General features: G+C 40.4%; 1 protein-coding gene across 2 annotated transcripts in view; it reads right to left on the reverse strand.

The window, feature by feature from the left end:
- tcea1 (transcription elongation factor A (SII), 1) overlaps nucleotides 1–14,448 on the reverse strand; it is a 90,636-nt gene that overhangs the window by 73,085 nt on the left and 3,103 nt on the right. For both annotated transcript variants that reach the window (XM_078397395.1, XM_078397393.1), the window contains exons 2-5: nucleotides 8,198–8,229; nucleotides 6,232–6,297; nucleotides 3,410–3,457; nucleotides 11–81 (exon numbers count right to left, since the gene is read on the reverse strand). In XM_078397395.1, the coding sequence (XP_078253521.1) occupies nucleotides 11–81; nucleotides 3,410–3,457; nucleotides 6,232–6,297; nucleotides 8,198–8,229 (217 nt within the window). The remainder of the gene's footprint in view (nucleotides 1–10; nucleotides 82–3,409; nucleotides 3,458–6,231; nucleotides 6,298–8,197; nucleotides 8,230–14,448) is intronic.

The raw sequence follows: 14,448 nt of genomic DNA on the forward strand, positions 1-14,448 counted from the left end.
CATCTCTCACCACTGTCAGCTGCCTTCTTGATGCCTCCCTCATCTTCACGAGAATCCACAGTTAGTCCAAAGATATCAAACCTATGGGAAGAAAACATTTAATAGATGAAAAACTGGATTTTGCTCAAGGTTTCAGTTTTAGAATGCTGCTCAGAATGTAAAGAATGTTCACAAGAAAACATTGAGTATGAGAGCTGGGACATCATGTATAAAGCATTGGTTCGAGTACACAGAGTTTTGTGTACAGTTCTGATTGTCACATTAAAGGGAAGTATGACAGCAATAAAGAGAGGGTGCAGAAGAAATCCACTTGAACCTTGCCTGGAATGGAGGGTTGTAATTATAAAGAATGGATAGGTTTGGTTTAATCTCACTACAGCGTAGGAGGCCGAGGATTAACCTTATGAAGGTTCAGAAAATTATGACGGTCATAGATAGAATTGACAGTCAAAATCCTTTTCCCAGGGTAGGGAATGTAAAATTAGAGGTCAAAATTAGAGGGGAGAAATGTAAAGGATATCTGAAGGGTTGGTTCTTCACACTAAGGGCAATTAATTTTTGGAACGAGCTGCCAAAGGAGGCAGATAGTTATTGGCATTGGTCTATTATTGTTATTTGTATAGAGATACAGCAAAAAACGTAGTTTTCACGCTAAGTTAAATCATCCATACATGATCACAATCAAACCATACACGAGCGCAACAAGCAGTGCGAAAGGAGAAAGGAAACAGAATTTAGAATAGTGTTACAGCTGTAGAGAATGTGCAGACTTTAAAAAAGTGTTACGGTAACATTGAGATAGATTGAGAATACATCCTTAACTATGAATGGTCCATTCAAGAATCTGATTAACAGCAGAGAAGGTCTTCTTGAACCTAGTTGTATGTGCTTTCAAGCTTTTGCATATTCTACCCATCCGGAGAGGGGAGGGAAATGATCAGGGTGTGAATGGTCCTTGATTATGTTGGCTGCTTTTCCAAGACAGCATAAAGTGTGGATAGAGTCAATAGGGGCCACCTCAAATCCGATACCATCCATGTAGCATGGGGAATGTACTCCACCCTGTTTTCTGAATTCGGTCACTAACTCCTTTATTTAGCTGACATTCAGGGAGAGTTTGTTATCTTGACACCATGTTACTAAGCTCTCTTTCTCCTTCCATTACTCCATCGTTGTCATTTTCCGAGATCCGGGCTCCTATAGTGGTGTCATCTGCAAATGTGTAATTGGAGTTAGAGCTGAATTTGACTGCACAGTCATGAATGTACGAGTGTAGTAAAGGTTTGAGAACTTAGCCTTGCGGGAAGGCGGTCTTAAGAATTATTATGGATGATGTTCTGTCGCTTGTGCTTACTCACTGCAGTCTTTGGGTCAGGAAGTCAAGGATCAGCTGCAGAGGAGGGCGCTGAGATCTAGGTCCAGGAATTTGGGGACGAGTCTGATTGGAATTACGGTGTCGTCGAAATGGGTGTTCTTGTTATCCAGATGTTTCAGGGATGAGTGAAGGTCCAAGTAAACGGCACCTACCCTGGACCTGTTGTGGCAGGAGGCATATCTCAGTGAATGATGGTTGTATGGAAGGCTGGAATTGATCCCATGACCAGTCTTTCAAAGCACTTTGTGACTATGGATGGCAGATCCACCATGGGGTAGTCATTAACGCATGCTACCTTGCTTTCCTTTGGCAACAGAATACTTGTGGACTTCTTAAAGCAGGTGGGATCCTCACAATAGAATAGGGAGAGGTTATAGATATTTGCGAATACTTCTGTCAAATGGTCTGTGCAGGTTGAGGACGTGGCAGAGGACTCCATTTGGGCCAAGTCAAGTCAATTCTATTTGTATAGCACATTTAAAAAGAACCCGTGTTGACCAAAGTACTGTACATCAGTTCAGGTACTAAGAAACGAACATACAATGGCACACAAATATAACAGCACATACATAAACAGTTCACAGCGCCCCCTCAGAGGGCCTCAAACGCTAGGGAGTAGAAATAGGTTTTGAGCCTGGACTTAAAGGAGTCGATGGAGGGGGCAGTTCTGATGGGGAGAGGGATGCTGTTCCACAGTCTAGGAGCTGCAACCGCAAAAGCGCGGTCAGCCCTGAGCTTAAGCCTAGACCGCGGGATAGTGAGTAGCCCCAAATCGGCCGACCTGAGGAACCTGGAGATAGAGTGGTGGGTTAGAAGATTTTTGATAGGGGGGGGGGCAAGCCCGTTTAAGGCTTTCTAGCTTTCTATGTGAATAGGAGCAGCTTGAAGTTGATTCTGTACCGTACTGGGAGCCAGTGGAGAGAGGCCAGCATCGGGGTGATGTAGTCCCTTTTACGGGTACCTGTCAGGAGTCTCGCTGCGGCGTTTTGGACCAATTGCAGGAGGGACAGGGGTGATTGTCCGATCCCAGTGTATAGGGAGTTGCAGTAGTCTAGGCGGGAGGAAATGAATGCGTGAATGATTTTTTCAATGTTGTCAAATTGGAGGAATTGTTTCATTTTAGCTATGGGACGAAGCTGGAAGAAGCTGGCTTTTACCACAGCGTTGACTTGCTTGTCAAACTTTAATGCAGAGTCAAATATCACGCCAAGGTTTTTGACATGCGGTTTGACTAGGGAGGATGGGCTTCCAAGGCTGCCCGTTATCGTTTTGATGGAGTCGGGGGGGGGGGGGGGGGGGGCTGAATAGGATGACCTCAGACTTGCTCTCGTTTAGTTGAAGGAAGTTCTGTGCCATCCAACATTGTATGTCCTCAAGGCAGTGCATGAGGCTGATTAAATTTGATCGGTTGTTGGGTTTCAGGGGGAGATAAAGCTGTGTGTCATCCGCATAGCAATGGAAAGAAATGCCGTGCCTTTTGAATGATTTGACCGAGGGGGAGCATGTATAGAGAGAAGAGACTGGGGCCTAGGATGGAGCCTTGTGGAACCCCACTGGAGAGGCTAGCTGGGGAAGAGGAATAATTGCCTATGTTGATGGAGAAACTCCTATTTTTGAGGTATGAAACGAACCAGCTCAGGACAGTGCCATCAACGCCAACCCCGTACCGGAGACGGTCAATAAGGATGGGCCAGTTGCGCTCTGCCTGTTCACTCTCAAGGAAACCAACCTGATGTCTGTGGTGGTGACTATGGGCATAGGTGCACCCGAGGCTGATGGTTCGGGTGCCCAACATTCATTATTACTTTTAAAAGACATTCGAACAAGCATTTGGATTGGAAAGGAGTACAGGGATAAAGGACTAATGTGAGCAACTGACATCATGGCTGGCAAAGACACCATGGTCTGTAATGGCATATTTCTGTGTACATTTCTGTGATTAACATTACTCATGCACTCAAAAGATGGTGCCCCTCCCTCCGATTTTCTGTATTACAATACTGATTATGAATAATATTAATCACTATCACTTACCAGGATGACATAGTCATATTGAAGTTCATTGTGACAGGAGCAGCAGGCCTACAACAAAAATGTCACTTAGGTTATCAAAGACCAGTAACATTCTCTCTTAAAATAAATTCAAAATGGTAAAACCTTTCCTGGAACAACTCAAAGGCAAGCTATAGTACATATTGAAAGTTCAAATTTTTCAGTGAAGTACAACGTTCAATTGTTGACAAAAATCCAAAATGATCACTTCCAGCTTTATAGCAGAAGAGAAGCTGTCATTTATGGTTTTGTTCATGGAATTCACATCCCATGAATTTAATTGAGTTTTTTGAAGTTACCGAGAAGGCTGATGAGGCAGAGCCATAGATGCAGTCTATGATGTAGTAAGGTCATTAACAAGGTTACGCATGATAGGCTACTCTGCAAGGTTAGATTGCATGGGATCCAGGAAGAGCTAACTAGATACAGATTTGGTTTTAAGGTAGTAGGCAGAGGGTAGTTGGAGAGGGTTATTTTATTGATTTAAGACCTGTGACTGGTGGTGTGCCTCAAGGGTCGATGTTGGGTCCATTGTTGTTTGTCATCAGGATCAACGATTTGGATGAAAATGTACAAGACATGACTAGTAAATTTACAGATTACACTAAATAGTTGGTATCGTAGACAGTGATATGGTTATCAAGAATTACAACAGGATTTTGATCAGCTGGGCAAATGGGTCGAGGAATAGCTAATATAGTTCAATTCAAGTAATTTGGGAAGTAAAACCAGGACAGAATCTTCACAGGGAACATTAGCACCTGGAGAGTAGAAGAATCTAGGGGTGCAATTACATCATTTCCTGAAAGTGGCATCGCAGATAGTGCTGGTGCTGAAGGCAGCTTATAAAAGTTGGGATTTTAATTTATAATTGTGCCAGACGTTGGTGAGGCCACACTTGGAGTACAAATTTAAATTTTGGTCAACTTGTTACGGGAAAGTTGCTATTAAGATGAAAGAATGCAGAGGGGTGATCTTGAAGTGCATAACATCAAGAGGGGAATAGAAACGATGAAGGCATAGTCCTTTTTCCCCCAGTGTAAGGGATCAAGAAACGGAAAGCATAGGTTTAAGGCAAAAGGGAAAGGTTTCATAGGAGCCCGAGGGGTAACCTTTTCCACAGAGGGCGGTGGGCATGGAGAACTACCTGAAGGAAGTGGTCGAGGCAGGAACAATAACAACATTTAAAATACATCAGGACAGGTACATGGATAGGAAAGGTTTGGGCCAAACGCAGGCAAATGGTTGTAGTATAGATGGGGCACCTTGGCCGGCATCGACGAGTTGTACCGGTGAATGTATAAAATGTTATAAAAGTGATAAGAAATATGATCATATTTGAATACAATGATCAGAGATTTTATCAAAGGAAGAGAACACCTTATTAGGTAGTTTCCTATTACAGAATGTGGACTATGCTGGCAAACTCAGCATTTATTGCATATCAGCAAGTGCTTGAGCGAATAATGACGATCGCCGATTTTTTACACTGCTGAAATATGTTGAAGTAATTCAATATCAAAGAAAACAACAGAAGGATTCTGACAAGTGGACAATGGGTGATATGTTTTCCAAGTTAAAATTGAGAGCATCGAAGAATGGAAAATGTAGGTGCAAGTGATCTCCTGCTTGCTGATTGTGACCCTGATGATTTTGGAAGAACAAACAAAGGAGGCATGGCAAAGTACTGCAGTGCATGGCTGTGGATGATTGAGGGCAGACAACAATTACATTGTCATGAGACCAGTGTCACATAAAGGCCAGAACGACACATTTCCTTTCCTTGAAATTAATCAGTGGGTTTTGACAGAAGCAGAATAAATTCATGGACACCATTATAGTTAGAAGTATTTCCTTTAATTTCAAATTTTATTTGATCATATTAATGGGATTTGAATCCATGGCCCTCAATAATCAGATCATGTACCCAGATTATTAATCCTGTATTGAACTGCTAGGTCTGATTGATTTGAATCCTATCTCTGATAGATTTGGAAATGGGAGATTCTAGAGAAAACAGACACTGAAAATAAAAGAGAAAGCAGCAGGATTTTCATGTTGCAGATGAGGAAGTTAGTTTAAGGATTACATTTGGAGAAGCACAATATCTTAATGGCCTGCAATTACATCACTAATGAGCTTAGCTTTAATTAAAGCAATTTTTTAGATTTGAACTGATATTTTTATAGAACTAGCTAAATTATTTATCATATTTTTTTCAAACATAGGAGGCTGTAGGTTGGTCTATTGAGTCTATGCTGGCTTTTCAGAACATCCACATCTTCTTGCCTCATCTATATCCCTGTAGCCTACTCTCCCTCACATGCTCACAGCTGCTCCTGATTTTCCTGTCACCCACATACACAGAGTTATTTACAGGAGCAAATTTATTGCCCTGCATAATTTTCTGAACATGCTAAGAAACCAGAACATTTGAAAGGTAACCATACAGACACAGGCAGCACCTGAGATCAGGATAGAATCTGGATTACTGGGATTATGAGGCAGCAGCAATAAATGCTGTGCCACTTACAATAAGCAAACTACCACAAGACACAATTGTCATCCTTCCCCAGCATTTCAAAGGAGTTATCATTCCTAGTCACTTTCCCTTGGGAAAACCAAGGTGAAATATGTTTGGCTCACATGTTACTCTGTCGGCACCCTTATGTGGCGACTTTTTGCATACCTTGGGTGACAGTAAAGTATTTATTCGTTCATTGTAAATGTTTTATTCTACTTTGCTGTCAATGTTTAAGCAAGTAAAAATTGGTCCATATAAACATTTTTATTTAAGTACTTACGCATGTGGACAAATGTATTTCACATGTGGTGTCTTGATAGTTGACAGTACATCAGCCCAACCATGTCTGTCAAAGGCAAACATGTAAAGAACTATAAAATGTTGAATAAATAGAGTCCCATTAAAACAGATTGTTGATACACAGCAGCTCCCCAAAGGTATAAAATAGGTTGTGGACAAATATCTTCTGAATCTGAAGCTCGACGTACGTATTTGCGCTACAATGGAAAATAACACAATTTCCCCCAATTCTAAACTGCAAGGACAGTTCTGCAACTACAGAATGCTAGAGCCATTTGACCAACAGAAATTATATACATTGATAATATAAAATAGATTTCACAACGTTATTTCTTGTGCCATTGTTTTAAAAGCTAATAAATTGAAATAACAGTCTAAACTCTATTGTGAGTGTTTGGCAGTACGGCTTTTAGTAGTGGAAGATTTGGGTGTTAACGTGGAACCAGGTGCATGATGGTCAGAATAACAATAATATGGATGGCTGCCCAAGACCAATCGTCACAATATACATTACATTATTGCCAATAGTTCCAACAACTTGAGCAGTATATTGTGAAATAGAACATAAGGGATGATTTGTCCATATCACAGTCACGATCTCCGTTCTCCCACTTGTCCCATGTGGCCGCACACCAAGGCTACTGCTTGGTCTGCAGGCTGGCAATAAAACTCTGGGATCCTCTGAGCATAGGAGCAGGAACCCAACTAAACATGGATTGCTTATAGCAGCAGTTTTATTTTCTTCCCACTCATATTTGGTAGAAATTTGCTTATTCAGAAGCATGTACAGTGAATTAAATTTATTGTTCATAATAACAGGACAAGGCAGAAAATACTCACCAGGAAACGCATCGATAAATATCACTCCTAGATGCGAATCACACTGTCAGATAAGTAATTGGGTTGAGAAATGTGGAGGGAATCGGTTAACCATTCAGGCTGATGACCTTGCATCAGAACTCAATTCCAAAGATACTGACAGACCTGCTGAGTACTTCCTGCATCCTTAGTTTAGTTTAGAGATACAGCATGGAAACAGTTCCTTCAGCCCACTGAGTTCACACCGACCAGGGATCACCCGTACACGAGTTCTATCCTTCAGACCAGGAATTAACCTACAAACCTGCACGTCTTTGGAATATTGGAGGAAACGGAAGCACCCGGAGAAAACCCAGTCACAGGGAGACTGTACAAACTCCATTCAGATAGCATCGTAGTCAGGATCGAACCCGGGTCTCTGACACTTTAAGGCAGCAACTCTACTGCTGTGCTGCCAAAACATTGTTTCAATTTCAGATTTCCAGGATTTTGACAAAAAAACATCGTATATCAAATATTTCATTTGCATCATGCTACTTAGAGCAATAAAATATTCTCCAATGTATAAAAGTTTTAAATGGTTTGTGTTGAATTAACTTCATTAGAAAGGATTTCCAACTATCACTTCATGTACATTTTCAATAATTAGCTATTATGTGTTTTTGTCTGTTTTTTTAATCCAATTTTACTTTTAATTTAGTAACCAAAAGTGAACTGTCATGTTTTTGTGTATAATTCTGAAAATAAGGAATAATTCAATAATGTTCATATTACATCTTGGCAGTCCTTATCCTTGTAGTCCTAACTCATCGCATACATGCCTAGAAAGTGATCTCTACGTTACGTCTTGATAGTGGAGAAGGAACACAACTGGACCCCCAACATTTATCTTCGACACAAACATGGACCTTTTCACACGTGTGATCACTGAAAAAAAATGTATAGGAATCCTAGTTGATTTTAGCTGAGGAAAACAAAGCCAACTAAATTAAACATAACCTTATTGACCTTTATTCCACACTAATTGCCCAGCTGATAAACTTGGCACTACTGATTAAAATTTAAGTTTCATAGTAATCTGTCCATTGCACCTGAAATATATATATATTTTTTAAATCTCCTCTTACCCAGTGTCTCCCAGTCCATGGAGAAAGATAACCTGCAAATAAAAATAGGAAAAACTCTGTAAAAGATTTATATTAAATGAGCTTTAATTGTAAAAAAACAATCAGTTTGGGTCTACATTGAAATGTAAATTCCCTAATGAAAATTGTCTCAAATTCTCCTTGCATGGAAAATATTCATAAAATTGACAGAGACCTTTATTTGAATGTTGCAGTCCAAATTCATAGCTCCAAACTTTAGGATCACTTAATTTTTGTTATTTGGTAACATAATTTCCAGTCATATTTATTACTTTATGACAATATGGAATTTGTATACCGAGTAGCTCACTAGTCTAAAATTAGTTCTGTATATGTACGAGTTTGCTCCATTGTCAGAATGCAATCCGACACCGATATTTCATTTTCAGAGTACAGACATTTATCATATTTAACACCTCAAATATAATTGCAAAATACTACTTGCGTACTGCCAATTAAATATTTACCTAGGCAACCAAAATGATAAATATTAAAATAAACACCCAGTTAATAATTATGGTCAAAAACTTGGTAACATAAAATTAACCAGGAAACGCATCAATACAGTATCCTCCATAATGTTTGGGACAAAGACCCATCATTTATTTATTTGTCTCTGTACTCCACAATTTGAGATTTGTAATAGAAAAAAATCACGTGGTTAAAGTGCACATTGTCAGATTTTAATGAAGGCCATTTTTATATATTTTGGTTTCATCGTGTAGAAATTACAGCAGTGTTTATACACAGTCTCCCCATTTCAGGGCACCACAATGTTTGGGACACAGCAATGTCATGTAAATGAAAGTAGTTATGTTTCGTATTTTGTTGCATATCTTTTGCATGCAATGACTGCTTGAAGTCTGCGATTCATGGACATCACCTGTGTCTTCTCTAGTGGTTGACACAAAATGGTGGAGTGACTCAGCAGGTCAGGCAGCATCTCTGGAGAGAAGAAATGGGGACGTTTCGGGTGGAGACCCTTGCTTAGTTAAACCAGCATCTGCAGTTTTTTTTCCTACACATCTTTTCTGGAGGTGAGCAAGCAAATAAAAAGCATGCTCAATTGGGTTCAGATCAGGTGATTGACTTGGCCACTCAAGAATAGACCATTTTTTAGCTTTGGAAAAACTCCTTTGTTGCTTTAGCAGTATGTTGGGATTATTGCCTTGCTGTAGAATGAACGCCGGCCAATGAGTTTTGAGGCATTTGTTTGAACTTGAGCAGATAGGATGTGTTTATACACTTCAGAATTCATTATGCTACAACCATCAGCAGTTGTATCATCAATGAAGATAAGTGAGCCAGTACCTTCAGCAGCCATACATGCCCAGGCCATAATACCCCCACCACCGTGTTTCACAGATGAGGTGGTATGCTTTGGATCTTGGGCAGTTCCTTCCCTCCTCCATACTTTGCTCTTGCCATCACTACGATATAAGTTAATCTTTGTCTCATCTGTCCACAAGACTTTTTTCCAGAACTGTGGTTGCTCTTTTAAGTACTTCTTGGCAAACTGTGACCTAGCCATCCTATTTTTGCAGCTAACCAGTGGTTTGCATCTTGCAGTGTAGCCTTTATATTTCTGTCCATGAAGTGTTCTGCAGTGGTCATTGACAAATCCACAACTGACCCCTGAAGTGTTTCTGATCTGTCAGACAGGAGTTTGGGGATTTTTCTTTATTATAGAGAGAATACTTCTGTCATCAGCTGTGGAGGTCTTCCTTGGCCTGCCAGTCCCTTTGCAATTAGTGCTCTTTCTTCTTAATGATGTTCCAAACAGTTGATTTTAGTCAGCCGAAGGTTTGGCTGATGTCTCTTAACAGTTTTATTCTTGTTTCTCAGTCTCATAATGGCTTATTTGACTTTCATTGGCACAACCTTGGTCCTCATGTTGATAAACAGCAATAAAAGTTTCCAAAGGTGAAGGAAGATTGGAGGACAGACGAGGTGCTGAGAGCTCTTGTTAAGGAGGCATTTAAACACACCTGAGCAATTACAAACACCTGTAAAGTCATGTGTCCCAAACATTATGGTGCCCTAAAATGGGGGGACTATGTATAAACACAGCTGTAATTTCTAAATGACAGGTCTTTGTCCCAAACATTATGGAGGGCACTGTATATATCACTCCTAGATGCGAGTCGCTCTGTCAGATAAGTAATTGGGTGGACACATCAAGGATGTTTGGAGAACAAAGTTGCAAAGATGTAAACAAAGATGTAAACAGTAATTCGAGACTAGAGCCGAGGAGCAGGAATGTGACCGTAGTTCCGTATGAGAGGAACATAGCTTTTAAAGTGATAATTGTAAATCGAGAAAATAGAGAATCAAGTAAAGCGCAGAGTGCTGGAGGAAATCAGCAGGACAAGCGAGGTTTTACATCGGAATCCTTCCTCAGACTGATTGTAGTAGAGGGAAGAAAGCACGAAAAGAGAGTTCATCAAGTGACTTGGTAAATGACTGCATCATTAAATTATTGAATGAATGACAGAACAAAAGTGTTTATTCATTGTAATCATGTGCTATCTCTTTTAAGAAGCAAATTTTTATTCCTCCACATATTAGACATTTTTCCACTGTGTTCTTTCAAGTAATTAATTCGTGACCACAAATCCCCTCCAATTATTTTCAAAATTTAAACCCATCTCCTTTGGTTGTTGAACCTTCTGCAGCTCCAAACACATCTTCTCCAATGAAAACTATGTAGAAACAAGGAGCTGGTTTATAAAAAAAGTGGTGGAATAACACAGGTCAGGCAGAACCTCCAGAAAACATGGTTTGGGGCCTATCTTCAGAGTCTGAAGAATAAGTTACAGGGAAAATAAGCAAGGAAAAGATGTAGTTGAGACTGCTCAGAAAAACAGCATAGATTTAGTCATAGAATGATGCAGTGTGGAAACAGGACCTTCGGCCCAACTTGCCAACACCAGCCAACATGTCCCAGCTACACTCGTCCCACCTGCCTGCGCTTCGCCCATATCCTTCCAAGCCTGTCCTATCCAAGTACCTGTCTAACTGTTTCTTAAACGATGAATAGTTCCAGCCTCAACCACCTCCTCTGGCAGCTTGTTCCATACACCCACTACCCTTTGGGTGAAAATGTTACCCCTCAGATTCCTATCCTTTTCCCCTTCACCTTGAACCTATGTCCTCTGGTCCTAGATTCCCCTACTCGGGGCAAGAGACTCTGTGCCCTCTATTCCTCTCATGATTTTGTACACCTCTAAGATCACCCCTCATCCTCCTGTGCTCCAAGGAATAGAGACCCAGCCTACTCAACCTCTCCCTACAGCTCATACCCTCTAGTCCTGGCAACATCCTCGCAAATCTTTTCTGAACCCTTTCAAGCTTGACAATATCTTCCTATAACATGGTGCCCAGAACTGAACACAATATTCTAAAGGCAGTCTCACCAATGTCTTACAGAACTGCAACATGACCTGCCAAATTCTATACTCTGACTGATGAAGGCCAGTGTGCCAAAAGCCTTTTTGACCACCTTATCTACGTGCAACTCGACCTTCAAGGTCCTGCACCTGCACTCCTGGATCCCTGTGCTCTACGACACTCCCCAGAGGCCTACCATTTACTGTGTAGGTCCTGCCCTTGTTAGACGTCCAAAATGTAACACCTCACACTTCCCTGTATTAAATTCCATCAACCATTCCTCAGCACACCTGGCCAATCGATCCAGATCCTGCTGCAATCTTCCACAACCATCTTCACCATCTGCAAAACCACTCACTTTTGTATCATCAGCAAACTTGCTAATAGTGCCATGTATGTTCTCATCCAAATCATTGATGTAGATGACAAACAGTAACAGGCCCAGTACCGAACCCTGAGGCACACCTCAATTTGATGGGCCAAATGGCGTCTTTCCATATTTCCGGGAGATACGAGAAATTACAGGGCACAATAGCATTACTAAAGTCCAACATCACTCTGACTATTATAAACTTCCTCTGCACATTCTCTGAACTCTTGCCATGCTTATAAAAGTGAAGTGCCAAGAAGTAGCTGGAATACACCAGGTAGGAATGTGATTACTATTAAAACACAAAGTACGCGCTATAACACCTAAAAAAGTGCTCAATCAAGAAAACCAAGCCCAAAGTAGTATCTAAACTGCTTACATCCACTTATGCGAAAGGACAATAACGAACCCCATATGTAATAGTAAACTATCTACATGTCAACAAGCATATAAAACTAATTGTGTAGATGCCTGTATATCATTGGGGTTATCAAGTGGGAACCTCCCTTCACTGATGTTTCGTTGAGTTTGGCCTACTTAATGGCCCATCTATAAAATATGTTGTGATAACTTGCATAGACCACTTTAACCATCAAGCTTTAACCATCAAGCAACTTTAGATAGTTCCTGTCCTTCTCTTCCCCTCCTTCTTCCCAGATCTCCCTCTATCTTCCTGTCTCCACCTATAGCCTTCCTTTGTCCCGCCCCCCTGACATCAGTCTGAAGAAGGGTCTCGACCATAAACGTCACCCATTTCTTCTCTCCCGAGATGCTGCCTGATCTGCTGAGTTACTCCAGCATTTTGTGAATAACTACTTTCGACTTTAACCATCAAGCTCTATTACCGATGACGACACATAATATATCACAACATGCATGTTCCCGCAAAATCATACAACTCCTGGTGCTTTCAAGGTCATCATTCAGTGTAAATCTTAGAACCTTTGTCCAACAACATACTGCACTCAAAGCAATATCATACTTCAAAAACAAAACCTTTGCAGACAATGGAGAGAAGCCTTGAGCCAGTTATATACACCTGATATACAGAACCAACTATTTATTTGACACTCAGAATCAAAAGAGCAGGAAGAGGTCAACGGCACAATAAAAAGGCTACAAATATTCAGGGGAGAAAGTATAATGAAAGATTATCCTAGTTTTGTAGAAACACATCAATATTTCTACAAAACTAGGATAATCATTCATTATAGGCTCAGAATGGAAATGGACTGTAAATCATAGCGAAAGGAAAGTGATCCGGGTGAAATCTTGTCCCACACTCAACAGCTCAGGAGTTAATTTGCTCTTCGGTAACCACTGCACACCACTAAGAATGTAGTATAGTTTACTGACTCGCAATAACATTAGTTTACCGTACTAATTTACAACTTGAAAGTACCTTTTGCATTCAAAGTCCATTACAGAACTCCTGTCGGAATGAGGGGAACTTGGTATACCTGAGGAGATTTTGCAGTGGAGCAGTAAAATGTAGAAACAAGGAACTGCAGATGCTGGTTTATAAAAAAAGATACAAAGTGCTGAAGTAACTCAGCAGCTCAGGCAGCACCTCTATATAAAGCATCTTTATAAATTTTCCTCTCTTTAAAGAGGTAGTTTGGTTGATGACCAAGTTAAAGGGAAAATACGGTTACAGCAAACCCGCAAGAATTGATAGCAGAGAAATTACTGGAAGCTGTCATTAAAGCAAGAAGAACTATAAGGCGATCAGAGTCAGTGCTGATCTTTAATGGGTAGGTTGTCCCTGACTAACCTAGCTAGATTTGGGACTGCAATAGCAAATGCTTAAAATACACAGTGCAGGCCTTTTTTTATAACACTCCCTGAAGCTTAATTCTTTGAAGAAATTAGCGCTCTGAACAGGCTATTCATTCGACAACAAAGAAACTGACATTTAATCCCCAACCTATTTTACCCCTGAACCAATACGCTACTAATTGAAACAATTTGTCAGTGTTCAGAGTGCAGTTAATTTTATGATTCCCATCTGGTCTAGTTAATTTCATGAAACTTAATTAAATCATCCGTTTATATTTCTCTGAACAGTGTAAACCCAACTTTGGAACCTACATTATTTACTCGTATTTTAGACCCATTATGAGCTTTCACTAGAACTTTATCAAAGCCTCAGTATCAGCCACCATCTTATGAAGACCAGGATGAACATAGTTAATCGAGAAGAGGCTTAGTAATGGCTAAATACTACAACTAAATTATATTTCTTATTGTAGTGCATAGACCATTGTATGCAATTTAGCAACCCATTATTCTGACCACAGTAGTGCATGAATCTATTAGACACGTATGAACTTCTTTTCTCCCCCAAACAAGACTTCAGTTCTGATCCTTACAAAGTACAAATATAGTCTGTGGTGATCCTGCCTGCTGCATTAACTGTTTGCCAAAATAGAGCTATTTCCTTCCTGTTTCCCAAACGCGTCAATATTTCTAC

The sequence above is a fragment of the Rhinoraja longicauda genome, chromosome 4, assembly GCF_053455715.1.
Source record: "Rhinoraja longicauda isolate Sanriku21f chromosome 4, sRhiLon1.1, whole genome shotgun sequence".
Taxonomy (NCBI): Eukaryota; Metazoa; Chordata; class Chondrichthyes; order Rajiformes; family Arhynchobatidae; genus Rhinoraja; species Rhinoraja longicauda.